The 22,725-nt window shown below is 40.4% G+C and overlaps 1 protein-coding gene across 2 annotated transcripts in view; it reads right to left on the bottom strand.

Annotated features, from left to right (window-relative positions):
- Window positions 1-22,725, bottom strand: part of CHRNA5 (cholinergic receptor nicotinic alpha 5 subunit) — a 26,574-nt gene extending 3,849 nt beyond the window's left edge. The window contains exons 1-5 of one of the 2 annotated variants that reach the window (XM_069560121.1): window positions 22,381-22,725; window positions 9,101-9,252; window positions 4,751-4,795; window positions 3,016-3,125; window positions 193-1,024 (exon numbers count right to left, since the gene is read on the bottom strand). In XM_069560121.1, the coding sequence (XP_069416222.1) occupies window positions 193-1,024; window positions 3,016-3,125; window positions 4,751-4,795; window positions 9,101-9,252; window positions 22,381-22,507 (1,266 nt within the window). In that variant the 5' untranslated portion in view covers window positions 22,508-22,725. The remainder of the gene's footprint in view (window positions 1-192; window positions 1,025-3,015; window positions 3,126-4,750; window positions 4,796-9,100; window positions 9,253-22,380) is intronic. The other variant, XM_069560122.1, reaches the window with a different exon arrangement.

Raw genomic sequence — 22,725 nt, 5'->3', positions numbered from 1 at the left:
AAAGGAGATGTGAGATTTGTGTATAAGCCACATTTTGCAGATGTTTTTCACTGAAATTTTAGTAACAATCTTTTACAAAACAGTCTGTCACTATCTCTGGCCCTCAACCTATACTTAGTCTTAAGGGTCATGCCAGGGGCCTGACTTCAAATCAAAACAGACGTGCGTTTGTAAAGACATGTGGTCACAGACCTCACGGACATCGTTCTCCTTCACGACGTGTCTTGTGATATAGCGAACGGAATCCAGTGCAGCTTCCAGTGTGTTTCTAGAAGATCTGGGTCCGCGGCTGCTCCGAGTTTCCTCCTTCTGACTGAAGTACCTATCTACATGACTTCGCATGCAAAGCAGTTTCGGTAGCTTGTGAAGAAATATCTTGCGGACCCACGGAGCCATAGCATTGTGCGTTGAGGAAGAACGGTGATGAATGTTGATGGCAAAGACAGTGACCATGATAGACAGCGTCACAAAAATCATCGTGAACACCAGGTACTCTCCAATCAGAGGTATGACTTTGGAAGATGAGGGTATGATCTCTTCAATAACGAGAAGGAAGACAGTCAGAGACACAAGTACTGACGTGCAGAGACAAATCTTTTCACCTTCATTTGAAGGAAGATAGAAGACAAGTACAGTTAAAAATGAGAGCCCAATACAGGGTATAATGAGGAACAAGGTATAAAAGAGAGGCAGACGCTTAATTACAAATGAGTAAGTGATGTAAGGATACCAGCAACAGCTGTCGGTTCTGTTTCCCTTGCTCCCTGTCGCGCTGACAATTTCCCATTCTCCATTATCAAAAAAATCTCTCTTGTCTACATCTTGGTCCTCCAAAATTATATCAACCTGTGATCCATCGTAAGTCCAAGAACCAAATTTCATGGAACAGTTTTGCAGATCAAATGGGAAAAATGTGACGTCGATGGTACATGAGCTTTTGTAGTTTGCCGGTGGAGTCCAGGTCACCGTGCCGTCGTACCTGACGACGGTTTTGGTACTGGCCCCTTCAAAACGTCCATCTGCACTGAAATACACACATACACAGTAACAAGGCAGAGAGGAAACAACCCGGGCATATGTTTTACAAGCCTAATGTCTATAAGAAAGCCTACAATATAGCATGAAATATTCTTAAAATTATTACACTTGAGATATACCTACAACATGGAGGGGACTCTAGAGTCCTTAAATATCTAACTCTGCTGAAGTCGAACCACGGTTTCCATGTCTACTCCAGGACCAACAGATCTGTATTTACAGAATCTTGAGATTCATGTAGTGGAAATGATTTCACTTTGATTACACACAAAAGGTAATTGGCGCTAGTGGTAAAGAACCGATGCAGGAGATGCAAGAGACATGGGTTTGAGCTCTGGGTCAGGAAGATTCCCCTGGGGAAGGAAATGGTGACCCACTCCAGCATTCTTGCCTGGAGAATCTCATGGACAGGGGAGCCTGGTGGGCTACAGTCCATGGGGTCACAAAGAGTCGGACACGACTGAAGCAACTTAGCATGCATGCACACACAAAATATAACTAGGCTATTTATAACAATGGACATGCAGTCAATGTATGGCAAAACCAATACAGTATTGTAAAGTAAAATAAAGTAAAAATAAAAATTAAAAAAAAAATGGACATACATACAGCCAGAACCTAAATCCATATTCCTAGACCCACTCCCTCCAGTGACTGTCCCCCTCCATGACAGATACTGGACACTTCCTACAGTGATGGGGAAAAAATGACAGTCCCAAGCTGGGCAGAGCGCTGGAAAACAGCTGTCCCCCTCGAAGTCTGTTACCACATGAACTCAGGCACTGGAGAAGTCTAGCAGGAAACACCACCACCAACATGAGCTCTCTTTGGAATATTGTTCTCTATGTTAAAATTCATGTAGCTTTTGCACACTCCTCTGTAATATACCCATGTTAAATATAAAACTGTCTGCAGTGACTCCGAGTAAAATGATGCTCCAGGAAGCTGCATCATGCTACCTTGCAGCTTTGTTCACTCCTTCCATGTTGAGAAGCATGGAGGTAAAGGTTTGAAAAGTGAGAAACATTTTTTCTCAGCCTTTGCTCTGTCCTCATGCCAATGCCTTTTTGCAAATAAGATAAAGTACATTAGGATAAGCACAAATTCCTCAGTGTCCTGGAGTGGTTGGTCCTAAAAAAAAATGAAAGTGGAATCCAGAAATACCCTCTCCCCTACGTCAAAAACCATAATCGAAATACAGTTAGGTAGAATACTCATTAATATGAGCTAATAATCAACCCAACATTCCTCACTGTGGGGAAATTATGACAACATAATTTTCAAAATTATGGAAAATCACAAAAATTACAACATCTAAGCAAAATTAAAAGGATGCATCTTTAAACATAAAGTATGACCTTAACTATTAAAAAAAATAATAATACCAAAAAATCTGGAAGGCAGTCAGCAAATACGTAGGCTTGAAAATAGGAGGTAAATGGGACTGTCAGGCTGCTTTACTATGAACACCTCCACCCCCACCACCGCATGTGAGCTGTGATCTTAGACAAAACGTAACTAGCCCTGGCCTCCATTTTCTCATCTGGCACATAAATGTAGTCATCCCTAGTTCGTGAGGTTATCCTGAGACTCAGACTAAAGCACACACGGCACCGAGCGCGCTGCCAGGCAGAGTAAGCTCACTATGCATGTAAGCCAGCAGCTGTGGTTGGGCTAACAGGACTGATTACGTCCCCCCCCGCAACTTCTTTATACCTTTCTGGACTTTCCAAATGGATTACAAAGTTTTAAAATCCAAGAACACTTTTATGATCAGAAAATAATTCACAAGCAAAATGGAGAAAATCCACAGAACATATTTGTAGCCTCACGAAACAAAAGAACAGAAGATTAAGTCATGGGACTTTATATAGGCAAAAAATTTTCAAAGGGAATTAAAAAAAAAATACTGGTGCCTAATGGTGATACAATTTCTCTGTTAAGAAAACATAAAATGGCATTTTGACTATAACTTACTTATCAAACAAAACGATATCTGGAGTCCAGAGAGAGTCTGAAGGGACACGTATAAGTTTTATTCCACCGTAGTCATCAGGGTTCCACCTTAATTTCATATCTATCCACTCCTTTAAAACAAAGAAACCTGAATCAATTTCAACAAAAGCAATAGCCAAAAACAGTGAAAACTCTACTCTTTTTGCCAAACTCAGATATTTTAGACACGAAGTCACCTCTACTCCCAGCAGAGAAAACTCACCTCCACATCCTTATGGGCTCTGGGGGACAGCCCTGTCCCCTCGTGCGGTGGCTGTAACCATGGCCCTCATGAGACACAGGTGAGGACCAGAGCTGGGTGCGTTCACGGCTCTGCTCAACACCTCTTCTACCAGCTAACCATACCCAGGAGCTACAGCCTGGTCCAGGCCAGGCTAAGGTCCAGGTTCAAGGAAAACGTTCTCTTTCCTAGCCATTTTGTCATTGACTTGGCTGGACTAGGCCATGCAAAGAGCAGACAGATTTATGACGCATTCCACATAAACACACCGTCCCACCTCCACGTCGTAATAATTCTGTTATCAGGTCAAGACTTGCACCCAAGGAAAGCACATATGCCTTTAAGAAGTTTGGGGTTAGGGAACTGGCAGTAAGTATTAAAAATCAGAGACAGGACTTCCCTGGTAATCCAGTGGTTAAGAGTCCAATGCAGGGGACCTGGGTTCCATCTCTGGTCTGGGAAGATTCCATATTCTGCAGGGCAACTAAACCCATGCGTCATAACCACTGAAGCCCCCGGGGCCCAGAGCCCATGCTCCACAACAAGAGATGCCTCCGCAATAAGTCTGTGCACCGCAACAAAGAGTAGCCCCACCCCCTGCTCTTGAACTAGAGAAAGCCTGTGTGCAGTAATGAAGACCCAGTGCAATCAAAAATAAATAAAATCAGGCGTAATAAAGAACAAACAAAGGGAAGCGCTCAACAGCAGTTGGGCACATATGACTGTCCAGAAACAAAAAGAAAGAAAAACTCCTTTATATAAAAGGGACTATGAAAATAAAAATAAATCATTACATTCTTGCCTGCTCCCATCTCACTCAGAGTAAAAACCAAAATCCTACAGTGGCCTAGAAGCCACTACTCATAACCTATGCTAGGAGTACCCATCGGCCTCTGGTAGCTTCACTGACCTCATCTCCCACTCCCATCCCCACGGCCACTCACCCCTAGCCAGCTGGCTTCTTTGCTACTCCCTAAACACACCAGGCACCCTCCAACCTCAGGGCCTTTGCACGTTTGTGTCCCTCTGCCTGGACGTTCCTCCCCCAGATACTAGTGTGGCTTGCTTCTTCCTCAAGTCTTTGTTCAAATCTTACCTTCTCAGTGGCACTTCTCCTGCCATCCGATTTAAAAGTCCAGTCCCCAACACTTCCTGTCTGCCTTCTCGGTATTTTTCTCCAAGCTTATCAGCTTGAAAAGTACTATACAACTTCCTATTTATCCCACCACCCTCCATTGGAAAGATGTTCCTTGAGGGCTAGACTTTTGTCTGTTTTGTTCACTACCATTTCCCCAGTGCCCGCCAAATGCGAGGCATTCAGTGTTAACTGCGTGAATACAAGACTCCATCTGCCTCACCTTTCTGCCTCCTGCCTGTCCACCGAAACCAAATATTCATGTCCCTTCTGTGCTACAAACTCTGTAATAACAATGGCACCAGTTAACAGTTACATGGCCCTTCAAATTCAAGACATACCTGTTTCAACCAGACATTGGTTGTCATTAACTGATTTTTCTCATCCTATAAAATAAAAAAAATTTAAGAGGCTGATTATTTCAATTACAGAAATGGTAATTCTTTAAGTAAGAATTTTATCAGTTTTTATATAAGCACTCCTCTCTATAGAATACTACGTTCTGTTCATCAGTCCGGTTCTCTAGAAAAGCAGGATCTTTTTTCCAGCCTAATCTCACATTATTCCTTCCAACATACTCTGCATTTCGGATAACCTGCCATAAAGGCCACCATTGGCATTTTCCCATTTAATGTTAATAGTCTCAACAACTACATTTCTTCAAATCTAAGATGCAATCTAAGAAGCACAGCATTATTTTATGTACTTAGCACTAAGGAAGAAAGAAAAATGCTGATAATGAATTGTAAGCTGCCATTAATTACAAGACATCTTGATTTCAGAAGTACTAAAATGTGGGGAAATGTACATCCTACAATTGGTGAGATACAATGTATGCATTCTTGAGGGGCTATTACTTGTCATTTGCTTCTGCGAAGGCACAAATGTCACTCTATGGAGCTGTTATGTAGAAAAAAAAGTGTGGAGGGCAGAGACTTGGATGTTAACTTCATAAAGCTTTTACATCCGACTTTTCTAGAGAACCAGGGGTCCTTGCCACTTATACCTTCCTATTGTCTCATCTTTGCTTATGCCAGTCCTTCGCTGAATTTTCAAGGCCTAATTAAAGTGGCAGCTCTTCCACTAAATTTTACTGAAATATAGAGCCAACTGCACCACTAAAATATCATCATGGTCATCAGCCACAAAGGGACCCTGTATAGGATACAATGCTCAGAGGACAGAGACCCACAGAAGCCAAGGCAGTCGCTACAGCTGGGGAGACAGGCTGGGGTATAAATAGCTTAGGCGACTGGAGGGTCCCCATTGCCTATCCCATCCCAACAACACATGAATGACCTAGGAAAAAGGAGCAGGACAGAAAAAAGCATGCCCCTAGGGACAAAGGCAGCTGTTAGTCCCTACATGGAGAATGGGGCCTAGGAAACAGCATGGCCATCCTCCTTATGGTGTGTTTTTCAAAGAGCAATTTTCCTCGATTAAAATATTAGCGCTGGAAAGGAACGAGAGATTTTATCTATCATAATCCCTTCATTTTGCAAACATGGAAACTGGCCTGATGGAAACTTGCTTAAAATCACACCACCAGTTTGTGGGTAAAATCTACTCTAGAACTCAAAACTCCCAAATTTAAACCCTATACCACCAGCTTTGCTGCCCACCCTGAAATCACACACCATCCAGAATAACTGCTGAGCCCTCTATTAGAATATGTCTTTCAGGCAGTTCTAAATAGAGGCATTAAAAATTAGGGGAGTTTTGGTAAACACATAATGAGCATGCTGCAGGCTAGTAGGTCATCTGTGAGACTCTGATGAAAATTATAGACCATTTCCCCAGAAAATGTGAACACACATCAATTTTACACTGGGAGGTAGGACCTAGTCAGTACTTAGTATCTTCAACAGTAACATAGATAAAAGAACAATCCATAAATTCACAACTGGCTCCGAAGATGTGGAATTAGCCATTGACTCAGGGGATATAGCTTATTTCGATCTCAAGTGTCTCTCGAGCATCTATTGTGTGTTAAACACAGTGGAGGATGCAAAGAAAAGATGAGTAAAGAAAAATGTAAGATGACACTCAGGGGGAAACCACAAATCAATGAAATGTTAATACTCGTAAGCAAAGCAGAAAAGTTTTAGGGGTGGTAGGTTTATTTTAACCTGACCATAAAAGTAAGATCAAAACAGACAAGCCAACACTGAGATTTTAAAAAAAGAGCGAGAACACCATGGAATAGGGATCTGAGGAACCTTCAAGAGCCACTAAACATGACCACAAGGTTGCAGGGCAAAGACTTCAGCGATTAAAAGCAGCATAAACCTGCTGAGAAGCAATTCAGTGAAACGTCTAGTCTCAATGTCCAGGACCCTTGGCCCTCACCTTCCTTGACTCCAGTCCCCCACCCTCCTATCGCCACTGACTGTGCATTTTCTGGGCTCTTCTCTTCAGAAGCCACCCCTCCCCAACTTCTCTGCTTGGCTAACCCACCAGTTTCTATGAACGTTCTTGAAGGATCAGGCTCCTGCTCTCTCTGCTTTAAAAACACACCAATTCAAAGTTTTTAGCAATCACCCCAAGGCCAGTAATTCCAAAATGACCTCCTCAGCCTTGTCTCTCACTTCAGAGCCAGACCTGACCTTCCAGGGGCCTCGCCAACATTTTCTTTTGAATGCACCACAATGACCTCACAGCAAAGCAAACCCATCATCTTCTCTGTCCTGCCTCCATAACAACTAAGTTTTACTTTCCAACTGGTTACCCTTCTAATCACCCAGGCTTCAGAATTAGACACCTCCCTCCATAATCAGTGGTCAAGTCCTGTTCCTTCTTATATGTGGTCTTCTAACTTGCCTCTCAAGCTTCTAATCTTTCCCTCCTCAAAGCCACGTGTTTATATTATATTAATCTTCCTAAAGTTCTGCTTTTACCATGTCTGTTACCCATCAGATCTCTCATTCACTCAGCATTTACTATGTGCCAGACACCATGTTAGAAGAGACACAAGGACTAAAGCTCACTCTGCTTTAGTGAGGAGGCCTTGCCAGCACATGAGTGCCAGTCAGTGTAACTGGAACAGAAGAGAGACTGTCTTCAGAAGTTTGGATTTCAGTCTGACAGATGAATTTGGCCTTGAAGGAAAAATGGCTTGTGCTGAGAAGAAAAGTCCCCCAAACAGAAGCAACGGCAAGACTAAAGGCACCGTGGCACCCAGGTATCACTCGTCACCTCCTCTACCGTCCAGTTAGACCACTGATCTAAACCGCTGGACAAAAAGGCTTAGCACCACTTATGTAATCACTGTGATTATACTGTTCCTTGTTATTAAAGTTCTTTCTCCTCTGCGTGCCAGATCCTAAGCTTAGCACAAGGCCAGCTCAAGCACTCTGCCTTCTTTGATAGTCTCAGTCACCAAGATCTGAATAGCCAGATATCTGTGACATCACGCTTTAGTACTGCAGTGTTCTATCCTTACTCCATTTACATGCTAATGATCCCAACTGGAAAGAAAGGTTGAAAGCAAGTCCTATTAACTACACCCTGCTTCCCTATTTTTAATTTGTATTTAAAATCTCCCTGGATTGCCCAGCAAAGGATCAAGTACAGAATCCATATTGATTGATCTTTCTGGAAGCAATGAGGTGACCTATATTAATCAACAGACTTCAAAAACTGTATATCTTTTGATTTACCACCTTCCTTGCTTATGTACAAATATATTCATCATTGTCATTTATAATAGGAAAAATTGGGAACAAGTTTACAACAGTTTCTGCTATTATAGAAGAATGTTTACAATAAATTATAAATTAAATATAGCCATGAAAGATTATGTATTAACATAAATATGTTAATCATATAACAATAGGGGAAAAAGTAGTAATCAAAATCATATCTAAAATAATATCACAATTTTATAACGTACTCATAAAGAAAAAACTGGCAAGAAATACAACAAAACATTACCAGTGGTCACCTCTGGGTGGTAGAATTACAGTCAATTTTTGTTTTCTTATTTGTATTTTTTTGAACTTTCAAAACTCCAAAAACCATGCACTACTTCTATAATCAGAAAATAAAGGCACACTTGACGTTATACACACACACACACACACAAATACTTGTCAACTATTCTGGGAACACAACAGGGAAATAATTATTGATTAATATGATCAGAACAAGAAGAAACTAGTTTGAAAATTAGTGTGAACCTTTCAGTTTAAAATAGAAAGAATCTCTTGACAACAAAAACAAGTTTATGAAGAGAATTTACTTCCTGGTAAATCTCACAGGAAAAGATCTCAGAAACGTTATATGTGTGATACTGAAGCAATAATCCATTGAGATCCTTTTTGGTTCTAAAAATCGACAACTCTAACTCTTGGATTTTTTCTTTTAAAATTTTGATCTTTTGGTCATATTTTTAAAACACATTTAAGGAGAAACCTCCATATAAAATATTTAATCACTTCAAATTTATTAAGAATAGGCCTATTTTAATCACCAAATGAGATAAAATGATTTCTAAACTCTACCAGATTACATAAACATACAGTATTCCTGTGTCTGTGGTGTAATCATTGTTTTTCCCTGGTGAGTTCCTTGAGGAAAATGGCTATGTTCATTCACCCCTGTTATCTCTGTGGCCTGGCACCGTGCTTGCGTGCACAAGAATCTCTGCATAAACCTATGTGAAACGAATACGTAATGACGCGCACACCTACCACATCCACTAATTGAGATATTGCAAGGCCAAACTTTATTTTTATTCTGTCATTCAGGTGTTCCACAGGACGAACCCATCTTTCGTAGTCTTGAAATAAATTCTTAAACAAACTATCTTCATGTTTGGCAACAACGGATGGTTCAGCTAATCCTGTACAACAAATTTTTAGAAGTTAGTGGATTGGCATCTCTCCCACTTTTGTACTTTTAAAAAGTTCAGCACTACGAATGAACCAAAGGGGGCGACAGAGGGAGAATGAGATGGTTGGATGGCATCATCGACTCCAAGGACATGAGTTTGGGCAAACTCTGGGAGATAGTGAAGGACAAGGAAGCCTGCGTGCTGCAGTCCATGGGGTCACAAAGAGTGGGACACGACTGAGCGACTGAACAACAATAAAGTATTATTTAGGCTATGGACATGGGCGATTTTAATATAAAATGTTAACATAAATGTTTGTGATCCAGGAGGGACACTCTGGTTCAGATATATTTCTTAGTTAAATCAGATTATTAACACAGAGTAATTTAAAATCTAAGTAACAAAGGTCCGTCTAGTCAAGGCTATGGTTTTTCCTGTGGTCATGTATGGATGTGAGAGTTGGACTGTGAAGAAAGCTGAGCACTGAAGAACTGATGCTTTTGAATTGTGGTGTTGGAGAAGAGTCTTGAGAGTCCCTTGGACTGCAAGGAGATCCAACCAGTCCATCCTAAAGGAGATCAGCCCTGGGTGTTCTTTGGAAGGACTGGTGCTAAAGCTGAAACTCCAGTACTTTGGCCACCTCATGCGAAGAGTTGACTCATTGGAAAAGAGTCTGATGCTGGGAGGGATTGGGGGCAGGAGGAGAAGGGGATGACAGAGGATGAGATGGCTGGATGGCATCACTGACTTGATGGACGTGAGTCTGAGTGAACTCCGGGAGTTGGTGATGGACAGGGAGGCCTGGCGTGCTGTGATTCATGGGGTCGCAAAGAGTCGGACACGACTGAGCGACTGAACTGTACTGAAGTAACAAAAGCTTTTAAATTACCAGGGCTGGGGGGTTGCTTGTCATAAAATTCCAAACCTAGAAAACAGATGTATTAAAATTTATTGGTAAACTGGCACTAGTGGTAAAGAACCCACCTGTCAACACAGAAGACATAAGAGACATGGTTCAGTCCCTGAGTCTGGAAGATCCCCTGGAAAAGGAAATGGCAACCCACTCCTGTATTCTTGCCTGCAGAAACCCATGGACAGAGGAGCCTGGCGGGCTACAGTCCACTGGGTTGCAAAGAGTCAGATATGACTAAGCGACTTAGCGTGCAGCATAAATATAAAATAAACATGCTTTAATTTGTTGTTCAGTCACTATGTCGTATCCAACTCCTTGAGACCCCATGAACTGCATGCTTTAATTTACATGCATTTAATATATATGGACACAAAAATACTGAGTAAATTATTCAGCTTTGTCATATCTTTGCTACACATTTGTATACAATTACCTTAGGGTTCAAGACTTAAAAAAAAAAAGACAAAATTTTACAAGTTTGAGATGCCATAGCCAAAGAAAGATTAATTAGATTTATGGATCACAGTAATGTTTACACTTCTACTGAGTTTAAATAAGTCTCTTTAAAGAAATGGGTTTTTAGTGTTTTATGGACACTGGAGTCTCTGTTAGGAAATGTGGAATCCATGAAATTCAAGGATGATATTTACTCAAAACTCATGATTTTACAAAGAAAAAACACTTATTTAAAACAAAATGTCAATGGCTTATTTATCATAACGTATATATTGCAGATTTAGAGTAGCTAGTGTTGATCTTTCTCTAACCTGAAAGAATGATTTGACAGAAAATTAGCACTTTCACAAAATCTCTTTTTGTAATGAGAGACCATGTTTTCTATACAGAGCTATTAAAAAGTATCTAATTATTTTAGCTAGAGGAAATCCATCCTCTGATTTTCTCTCACTGCCTATTCCTTAATTAATAGAGCAGCTTAGTCTTCAGAGTTTATGTCTTGCTTCCCTAGGCTACTTAAGATATTTGATTTAACCTATAAATACCGTAAGAGTTTGTGCCATGCCTCTGTAGAAGTCTCCTTCTGCTGAAATGCAGTACTGGAGCTATTGCAATTCAATTAGAATATTACACGCTAAGGAGTCATTCTCTGTAATTTTAAAAGCTGTTAATTTCAGAGGTTCAAGTTAAAATAGCATTACTGACCAGTTTCTCCTATTCTAATTCTATTTTTAAACGTTATAGTCTCTGAAACACCAAAAGTTTAAGGTTGTTTAAAAGACAGAGATAACACTCTGATGGGATTGGGTAAATATCGGATGGTCGTGTACATCATGTGTATAGTGAAAACATCTATGCCAGGCACTGAGTTTCTGAGACTTTTCAGAACCATGAGGTTTGTGTCCAGAAATGCTGTTGAGGGAAGTTCCTTTTCCATTATAGGTTATTACAAGATATTGAGTATAGTTCCCTGTGCTATCCAGTAGGTCCTAAAAAAAAAAGTTTTTTAATAGCATCTAAGGAAACTGTCTTAGGGGAAAAAAAATACTAACTCGAATTGCCACCTCAAATTTTGTTTGAAAGAAAGTAGATAGGGTATAAATAAATAAAATGATAATCGTTCTACTTAATGAGAACCCTTAAGATACTACCTTGTGAATACTTTCTTAGTACATCCAATACTAGAAGTAACATCTTCCTAGTACAATGTTACAGAAATGATAGGTGCAAAGGTCGACGGTATTTTAGCACAAAAACTTAATGGTGCACTCAAATTCTGCTTAGAGGCCATGTTTCTTTATCTGGTTCTAAATGTTTTCAGTTCATAGTGCTCGTAAACCCCAAAATATTAAGAAGGAGATGATCCAACACATTCCCTTACTTAACAAATGAGGATATAGACCAGAAAGGCCAGTGCTACAGAGCTCATAAGTGGCAGAGCTCAGCTCCCCTCAGCCTCTTCCTCTTTCCACATTAATTTCTTCTGCCTCATGACAACTGGAAAGAGGTTTATGGTTATATCCCCTGAGAGCTCAAGCCCCACCAATGTTTGCTCATTCATTCAACAAACATTTAACAAAATATGCCTTGTATCAGGCACTATGCCTTTCAAATGCTGGAAATGCACTCGTACTCAAAGACAGGTAAATCCACATTTATCATCCAGTAGTAAGGACTGATTCAGAAAACGTGATACTATATATAAGCTAAATTCTACAGAAACTGAATCAAACTAAAGAATTATTTAAAAAAATTTTTGTGAATAATTAACATTTGCTCATCCTACTCAAAATAAATACTTTAAAGCAATCACTTTCAACCAGGATTCCTAGGAATCCTGTGGCAATTACTATACAGAAAGTACACTACACATGAATGAGTTCTGTTCTAAAAGTATATTCATAAGTCAAATTTGTTCATAAGTCTAAACAAAGTTAGCCTAGATATCCAACTAACACAGCTGAATAGTACTGTACTGAATAGATTTATAATACTTTGCACACAAATAATACATAAGAAACAAACACAAAAATAAAATATTTTTCATCTTAAAGTACAGTACCTTGAAAAATATAGTAGTACAGTACAACAGTTGGCATACAGGGGCATATTCACATCTTAAAAGTTCACAACCTGAAGGTTCATATGTAAGGGACTTACTGTATTGCTCTGCACTATTTTTCAATTATGTCACATAAGTCGTGGGTCTCCAGGAAACAAACATCCTGGAATGCAGGAATCATTTCTTTAGTCGGGCATTCCTACAGCATTATACTTAGTGCTGAACACAGTAGTAAGTTAAGAGTAGCTTTTCTTCCCTTACTACTTAAAGAGAGAAACAGGAGAAATAATTTGCAGATTATACATCTTGACAAGGGACTTGAATAAGACCAACAACCTAATCAATTTAAAAACAGATACTTCAGTTCAGTTCAGTCACTCAGTCGTGTCCAACTCTTTGCAACCCCGTGGACTGCAGCACGCCTGACTTCCCTGTCCAATACCAACTTCTGGAGCTTGCTCAAACTCATGTCCATCGAGTCAGCGATGCTATCTAACCATCTCATCCTCTGTTGTCCCTTTCTCCTCCTGCCTTCAATCTTTCCCAGCATCAGGGTCTTTTCAAATGAGTCAGTTCTTTATATCAGGTGGCCAAAGTACTGGAGTTTCAGCTTCAGCATCAGTCCTACCTTTTCCTGAATATTTAGGTCTGATTTGCTTTAGGATTGACTGGTTTGATCTCCTTGCAGTCCAAGGGACTCTCAAGAGTCAATTCTTCAGCACTCAGCTTTCTTTGTAGTTCAACTCTCACATCCATACATGACTACTGGAAAAACCATAGCTTTGACTAGACAGACCTTTGTTGGCAAAGTTATGTCTCTGCTTTTTAATATGCTGTCTAGGTTTGTCATTGCGTTTCCTCCAAGAAGCAAGTGACAGAAAGGCCAATAATTACAGGAAAAGATGTTCAAACCTTTAGCCATGAGATACCATGTCATACCCCCTAAGATGGCTATAATAAGTAATACAGATAATAACATGTTTTTTGGTTAAAATGTGGAGAAATTGGGACCCTTAAAGCTATGGTTTTTCTAGTAGTTATTCACAAATGTGAGAGCTGGACAATATAAAAGGCTGAGTACCAAAGAACTGATGCCTTTGAACTGTGGTGCTGGGGAAGACTCTTGAGAGTCTCCCAGACACCAAGGAGATCAAACCAGTCAATCCTAAAGCAAATCAGTCCTGAATATTCAGGAAAAGGAATGCTGAAGCTGAAGCTCCAATACTTTGGCCACCCGGTGCAAAGAGCCAATTGATTGGAAAAGACCCTAATGCTGGGAAAGATTGAAGGCAGAAGGAGAAGGGGCTGATAGAGGATGAGATGGTTGGATGGCATCACCAACTCAATGGACATGAGTTTGAGCAAACTCCGGGAGGTGGTGAAGGACAGGGAAGCCTGGTGTGATGCAGTCCATGGAGTTGCAAAGTCAGACACGACTGAGCGACTGAACAACAACCCCAGGTCCTAACAGCATACTGGCACAGAGCAGGTGGTCTGTGTGCTGAATGCATACATGAACAGATGAAGCAGTTAATACCATCTGACAATTTCCACTTATTTCTAGTAATTCAGAATTTCACCCTTGGTTGTGAAAGCAACTGTCACAAGAGCTACAGAAGTTAACTAATAAGGATTAAGAAGTCCCACTAGACATCTTTTTAAAGATAGAGAGGCCTTGTGCTACTCAGATTTGAGTATGAAGAGAGGCAATATAACATGCTGGCTAAGAACTAGTAGATTTTAAGTCCACGAGTGGAGTTCTATCTAACTTCTAATACTTATTGTCTGACCTGGAGATAAAACTTCTTTGCATATTAGTTTTTTCATCTGTAAAACTGGTCTAAAACAATACCAACCTAATAAAGTAAGTTATTGTAAGGATTAAGTAAAACTGTGCCTAGAAGTGCCAGCAGTCATTCTTATCAGCCTCTAAATGATTGCTAAAGTAAGGATAACTGATAGACCTCAAAAGGCAAATACACAAAAGTACTATCACAAAGCAATTACTGCCTGTAGTGCTCCGATTTCTACCTAAAACTTTCCTGATAGCCTAAAAGATCATCTCCCTATAGAATACCATAGACAGTGGAAACTTGCAAAAAAAAAAAAAAAAGGGAATAACATATCTGTGGCATCAGGCACTCTCAACACTGCAATGACAGTTCAGTGAAAAGCTCTCCTCAAGTCTCTACCCTTTACAGCTAATAATAATTAAATACCAACCTACTAACAGCACATGAATCACACATCTCAGAAAAACAAAGGGAACCTAGCAGTGAAACACACTAAAAACAGGACAAGAGTAACAACAACAACAAATTAATGGACAATTCTTCTGAAGTAGTTAAAAATATAATGACAGAAAAAACTAAATTGAATACATAAAAGGTACAATATGTATACTGTTATTAACTCTGTGAGATTTAAATTTGGGTTTCACAAATCCATCTGTAACTCCAAGAAGCATTACTCTGGTATCATCTCAAGTTTGAGGAATTAAAAGAATGACTTATCAAAAAAGTTTCACTTTTAAGTTACTTACTGAAACCACATATATTCTCAAAGAAATGTAAACTTGATCCTTAATTTTAGTATGGTGATTAAGAAAGGAAGCAAAACTGCAAAGCTGAAAACTGTGATTTGAGTACTTGGCACCAGTAATTAGGTATTAAATTCATATGTCCCCACTTTCTAACTTACTTAAATAAAACAAGACTATCTGTTGGAAAAATGCTGAAAATGTTTGGTGATGTTTTGGACTGTCACATGGAGGGGGTGGTGGGAGTACTGGATGGAAGCCAGGGATGCTACCAAACATTCTGTAGGGCACGGTATATCTGTTAGTCACTTAGTCATGTACGACTCTGCGATCCCTTGGGTTATAGCCTGCCAGGCTCCTCTGTCCATAGAATTCTCTAGGCAATAATACTGGAGTGGGTTGCCGTATCCATCTCCAGGGCATCTTCCTTATCTAGGAATTGAACCTGGGTCTCCCACGTTGCAGGCAGATTCTTTTCTATCTGAGCCACCAGTAGTGCACAGGACAGCCCCTATGACTAAGATTTATCCAGCCCAAACTCAGTAGTGTTGAGTGATGCCGTGTCAGACTTCAGGGCTGCAGCCATATTCTCATTTGCAGGGAGTGCCCTTCACATTGTGGGGTGTTCTCTGCACAGCCATACTTTTAACAGTATGATCTGATGAAAGTAAATAAATATGCAAATTTGTCTTAAATATGCCCGCCAGGAAGCCAGGCACCAGAGTTTTCTGCTCTACCTCTAGCACCGAGACTGACACAGGAAGCAGCCACTCAACATCTGTTGAATGAATGAACGAATAAACTAAACTGGGTATCACATGTTAGGCTCTAATATACCAGAGCTGTAGCAGATGCTAAAGATTTAAGAAGACTCTTTAAGAATCACTGGTCTAACAGTAGCCAGAAGGCAGCAGAGGCAGAACTAGGACCCAGATTTGTCTCTGTTCTTCTCAAAGTAATACTTTCATTATAAAAGTTACATATGATCATTGTCAAGATTCCAACCAAAAGCACATGAAAAGTAGGAACTGTCCATCTCCTCCTCTTTATCTCCCTTCCTCCAAGGCTAACCACTTTAAAGTTTATTGTGTGGCCATCTTAAAGTGCACTCACACACAGAGGAAGAACAAATGTTTTCTTTTTCAAGTTTTGTGACTTGCTTTCTTTCATTCATTTCTCTATATCAATGTACACCCATCCATCTCCACGCTTTCTTCATAAGACACGAAGTGGTATGGGTTACGGCCGTATCATAATTTATGTAAGCTCTCACCACTGGTAGGCATTTATACTGTTGTTGCTGCTACTGCTGCTGCTAAGTTGCTTCAGTCGTGTCCGACTCTGTGCGACCCCATAGACGGCAGCCCACCAGGCTCCGCCGTCCCTGGGATTCTCCAGACAAGAACACTGGAGTGGGTTGCCATTTCCTTCTCCAATGCATGAAAGTGAAAAGTGAAAGTGAAGTTGCTCAGTCGTGTCCGACTCTTCATGACCGCACGGACTGCAGCCTACCAGGCTCCTCCATCCATGGGATTTTCCAGGCAAGAGTACTGGAGTGGGGTGCCATTGCCTTCTCCGATACTGTTGTTAGCTTTTGGTTATTTCTAACAATGCTATAATGAAAAAATGCTGTAGTTAACATACAAGTTAAATCCTTGTATTAATACAAGGACTTCCATGACACCTACTCTCAGATGTAGAAGTGCTGAGTCAAGGGTACACGTTTTCAATTTTGCTGGTTACTGCCCATAGCCTTCCATTTCTTCTTTACACATCATCATAGAACAAAATAATATATCTAAAAAGTTTGTAAGAGTGATATATATTATATACCCTCAATTCATAATTAAGGCATTCCTGGAGTAATCTTCCCCTACAAGTCTCCTTGTATTTTTATAAGTTAACGAAAAGTGTCTTACATACTTTTTAAAAGATCCTCTCTGCCGCAGTCCAAAGAGGTCTATTTTAAGCAATAGCAAGGTAAAAAAGTGAACATAATCAATCATTTTGTACATGAGAAGAAATGTATACTATGTCCAACATTTTCAATGTGGCAAGTAGGCATGCTTACCAATCATTATTTTAAGTGTTATAAATGAAATGCAGAGGGTTTTTTTTTTTCACTCAAGGATTTTCATTATATTTTCTATTGATTTTTATCACAGAATTATCGAATAAAGTTTCTCTGTAACTGATATGCTTTAGTAAACCTAATTTAACATCTTGCCCTGACTCTCAGAACACTGGCGGTAAGAAAATGACCTTAGGCAGTGTTAAATTTAGGTCTAGTCAATAGTTTTCAAAAAGAGACAACTTGCACACTTTAAAAGTTTAAGCATCATCAGATTGGATAAATGCAGAGTTCACTATCGTAATTTGACACCTCAAACCTCTCAACAGGCAATAAATATGTATCATGAGCTCATATATTTACAGTGTCATGAACTAAAACACCCGCCAGAACATGGACCTTAGGCAGTGTTAAATTTAGGTCTAGTCAATAGTTTTCAAAAAGAGACAACTTGCACACTTTAAAGTTTAAGCATCATCAGATTGAATAAATGCAGAGTTCACTATCGTAATTTGACACCTCAAACCTCTCAACAGGCAATAAATATGTATCATGAGCTCATATATTTAGTGTCATGAACTAAAACACCCGCCAGAACATGAAGTTGCCTCAGCTCACTTCAGCCTGTGTGACCTTGATAAGACTCCTGCAAAATTCCTCCTTAGGACTGTCCAAAGATGAATGAGTAGTGGGGCTTAGGAGGACAAATGCAAACGGAAGATGGCTCTATTTGTTAGGCTGGTGGGATGGAGCTTACTTTCTATTGGTCTTCTCCTGTTTGGGCTACAGTTCGTTGTAAATCCTCTATTTCCATAATTACTATCATTGCATCCTCTTGAGAATCCATCCACTTTATATGAACGGGAAACTGTCTGCAACTTTGCTACTCAGTGTGTGGTACTCTGACCAGTAGCATTCACCACCCAGGCGCTTGTTAGAAATGCAGAAGCTCAGCCCATGTCTCTGAATCAGTGCTGCAATTCTAACATCCCCAGAGGATTCTTGTGCACATTAAAGTTTGAGAAGCCCTGGTCTACAAGACTAAGAGCAGTGATTCTCAAGGGTGGGGAAAAGGGAGACAATTTTGTCCCCAAAGAACCATTTGACAATATCTGGAGATATTTTTCAGTGGGTTCCACAGGCATCTTGTGGGTAGAAGTCAGGGTTCCTGCCAAACAACCTACAAGGCAAAGGACAATCTCCCATAAGAAACAAATATCTGGCCCCAAATGCCAGAGGTTGAGAAACACTGAAAGGAAAACCAGTTTTGCCTAATTATACACTGTAAATCACAAAATAAAAAGAAATATATCAAAAGTTCATATTGGACTTCCCTGGTGGTCCAGTGGTTAAGAGTCTGCCTGCCAATGTAGGGGACATGGTTTGATCCCTGGTCTGGGAAGATTCCACATGGCCATGAGGCTCAGCCCATGTGCCATGAGTACTGAGCCTGAGCACTCTAGAGCCCACGCCCCACAATGAGAAGCTACAGCAACGAGAAGCACTGCAACTGCAGAGAAGCCGCTGCTCGCCCCAACGAGGGACAGCCCACGAGCAGCAGTGAAGACCCAGCAGACCCAAAAATAATTCAGTACCTTTTAAAAGTTTATATTGTATGTCAATGTATGGCAAAATCAATACAGTATTATAAAGCAAAATAAAGTAAAAAAAAAAAGTTTATATTGTTCTTTTTGTCAGAATTCAAATATTCGTATTTAATTCCTATTTTTACTGGCAAAAGACTATAATTCTCCTTTAGAAGAAAGGAGCATGTGGTCACTGAATCAAACACAGTTAGAAGAAATGATATCAGGCGTCCCCAAAGTGGAAACAAAACATTTAAATTAAAATTTTAGTCACCAAGCAGAAAAAGACAGTTAAAAATAATCTCTTCTGTCCTATTGTCATTATAAAACCATACCTTTGCCATTTTGGAGAGCAGTTTTACAGACGCAAATTGTAAACTTTTTTCCAAAAGGAATATTCACCAACTCTCATTGTCAAGACATGCTTATTTAATATTAAACTTAAAATTACAGCTGAAAGAATTCCAATTTTTTAGGGAAGAAATATAATGCTATTAGAAGAAAAATGTTCTATACTGAAATTACATATTAAAAAACTCATATCCTAATTATAAAAAATTACTAGATCTAATTTGTACATTATAGGTTGAAAAAAAGCCCTATTCTGACGAATGATTGAAAACCTTTTTAAGGTTCCATCAACAGGCTACATTTACAAACTCAGGTACATCTGAAACGTATCAGGAAATACACAAATAAAACCCTATGTTCCAGGTGCTCAGTCTAACTCAGGGCATATTTAGCATTTGCAAGAAAACAAAAATAATTTTTACTTTCAATTAAACTGTGTGAAAACTCTGTGTCCTTACATAAAGTATCTCAACATTCTTTTGGATGTAATCATAATAAAAGTAAAGAGGATGGTCACTATATGTGTATTTTATTAGCTTCTTAATATGTTAATGAAAATGACTAAAGGTGAGGAGAAAAAATCTTTCATAGCTCTCATTTTCCACAAAATAATTATTTTATTTCCCTTTGAATGAAACAGAACTCAGTCACTACAAATAAAGTTTCAACCATTGAAAATGTTTCACAACTATACAGCTAAGAAATATAATTGACCAATGACTAATTTCCATAAATCACTCTCCTAATCAGGGTCGGGTCAGTTTAAAAGGTTTATATTATTTTAATGTACTAGGTTAATTATCTACTCTTTAATATAGACAAAATTGCCTCCTGAGAATCTTTCATAGCTCTGTGACCTTACACCAGTTAAATAAGTATGGCAGCTGGCAGACCAGACATTTTCTTTTCCTAGAGACTGGCTCCCAGGAAACCACAAGGAAGAGTTATTAAGATTCTAGGATGAATATGAAAACAATAAAATGTAAATGTAAAATTAATTATGATTGGAAGCACCTGAAATCCATCTATTATCACCTTCTAATTTTAAAGATGGAGAAATAACAGTTCAGTAAGGTCAAGCAATATGCCCAAGGAAACACAGCAAATTAATGGAGTACCTCTGGGGCTTCCATGATGGCTTAGCTGGTAAAGAATCCACCTGCAATGTGGGAGAGCTGGGTTTGATCCCTGGGTTGGGAAGATCCCCTGGGGAAGGAAATAATGGCTACCCACTCCAGTATTCTAGTTTTCTGGCCTGGAGAATTCCATGGACTGTATGGGGTTGCAAAGAGTCGAACATGACTGAGTGACTTTCACTTTCTGCAGTTTTACACAAAAGCATATAAATTAGCCCGTGTGCAATTCCATTGTCTTTTCAACATTACTCTTCAAATGATCACTTGCTAAAAGCAACAGTTTTTTGGAATTTTAGAGCTAGAGAGGGAAGCCTTTAATGCTCACTCATCTTACAGATGAGGAAACTGATATTCAGAGAGATCTTACTGTTCCATCATTCATCCACCAACATTTACTGGACTGCTACAATAAGCTAGGTCTTAAGAGATACAAAGATACACAGGATAAGATCACAGTTCTTAAGAAGCTCATGTGGGACCAAGAGAAAAATATATCTATAAATGTAATACAACATGAAAGTTATCCACTTTCACCAAAAGGCATAGAGACTACTATTTTCTAGAATGTCAGGCACAGTGCTTGGCATTTCACATATATTATTTAATCCTGAAAACAACTGAGAGGTAAGCAGTATCATCCGTTTTTCAAAGGAGGAGGACAGCTGAGACAAGCTTGTCCAAGTCAAGATACACGTGTCATAATCTGAACCCAGGTTTGCCTGGCTCCAAAATCACACTCCTTTCTTACTGTTAAATTATGACACCTTCTGCACCAGATTTTATTTGTTTAAATCATCCTTCACCTTATTTCTCTACAGTCCTTGTAAAGCAACACATCCTGCAAGAAATAATTCTAGTCTTCAAGATTATCACTTCCTAGAATCAGGAATCAGAGGTTAAAAACCTTGAAGAAGGTTCTGCTTATACCCAAATAAAGTTTCCTTACTCATAAAAACTGAAATACTGGCGTAGTGAACTTCAGCTTTTATCTCCTGCTTAACGGACCATGTGTGTGTTAGTGTCTGACTCTGCCACCCCCTGGACTGTAGACTGCCAGGCTCCTGTCCATGGAATTCTCAAGGCAAGAATACTGAAGTGGGTAGCCATTCCCTTCTCCAGGCGATCACACCACAGGTGCTCCATAAGCGGTAGCATTTTTTCTTCAAGGTATTGAGAGGGCTGACAAACTTCCTAAAGCTTTCAATTTGAAAAAGTACTAAGCATTTTCTTTTGTTTCTATTCCTGTCCAAAACATTTTGAAATAGAGAAGGCTAGAAGAAAAACCTCTATTCCAAGATGCTGAGCAAGAACTTAGGATGCAAATAGCTCTGCAGCCACGTTAGTCCGCTCCCCAGTCTTACACAACTCACACTTTTCATCATCGGCGAAAGGAAAGATTTGGAACGCCAAGGGGCAAGTTAGAGGACAGGGACAAGCGGTAAATCAAATCAGATCAAATCCTAATCCCTAGTATTAAACCCAAGGAGCCTCGATGTGTGTGCGAGCGCAACGCTCAGTCGTGTTCGACTCTTTATTCACCCCACTTTATTCACAGTGGGATGTTCGACCCCCCTTTATTCACAAGCAAGTATGAAGGAGCCGCCATACTCGTCTAAGAATAAAGTAACAACGTGGGAAACCCAGTTGAAACCAAGAAAGTAAAGCCCTGATGGATAAGGAGGGCATCTTTTATTGAAAAAGTTGTATCGAAGTATATATATACTAAGTCACCCAGAGAGATGAGAGTCACGGAACAAAAGTCAAAGTGGCCTTTCCTCTATATTTAAATAAACACATCTGAGCACTTAGGCTGAAACCTTACTCCAAGCCCCCAGGAGAAGAATATAACCGCCCTCGGTAACAGGCTTTCCCGTGACGGCTGCAACCTCGCGGCTCTCCGGGTACCGGCGTGGAGCTGCCCCGGCCGCCCCGAGGTCCCAGCTAGGCGCACTCCCGCCGCCCTGAGCCCCTCCGCCCGCTCTGAGGGCGAACGCCCGAGACCGCCCTCCGTCGCCAGGCTCACCTCCGTGCACGCCGCCCCCCGCGCCCTCCGGACCCCAGCGCCCTGCGACCAGCTGGAAAGGGAGGAAGAACTGGAGCAGGAGGGGCCCGAGGCCGAGGACCCAGCGCCCCAACGCCGGCGCAGCCATCGACCAGGACCCGTGCGTCAACGCAGGGAGCCGCCACACGACGGTCGCGCGGGGAAAGCGGACCCGAGGAACCGAACCGGGAGTGTGGGCTGGAGCCAGGTGCCAGCAGCTGCAGCAGACCGGGTGCTCCGCTCCTCCACTGGCGCCAGGGTAGCCTCCAGTCCCGGCTGGATTTGGGCGGGCTCAGGGAGCGTGAGGAGACTCGGGAGCCTGGCCCC

Source organism: Ovis canadensis, chromosome 18 (genome assembly GCF_042477335.2).
Source record: "Ovis canadensis isolate MfBH-ARS-UI-01 breed Bighorn chromosome 18, ARS-UI_OviCan_v2, whole genome shotgun sequence".
Taxonomy (NCBI): Eukaryota; Metazoa; Chordata; class Mammalia; order Artiodactyla; family Bovidae; genus Ovis; species Ovis canadensis.
The sequence above is the reverse complement of the archived record's forward strand: the minus strand, read 5'-3'. Positions and strand labels throughout refer to the sequence as shown.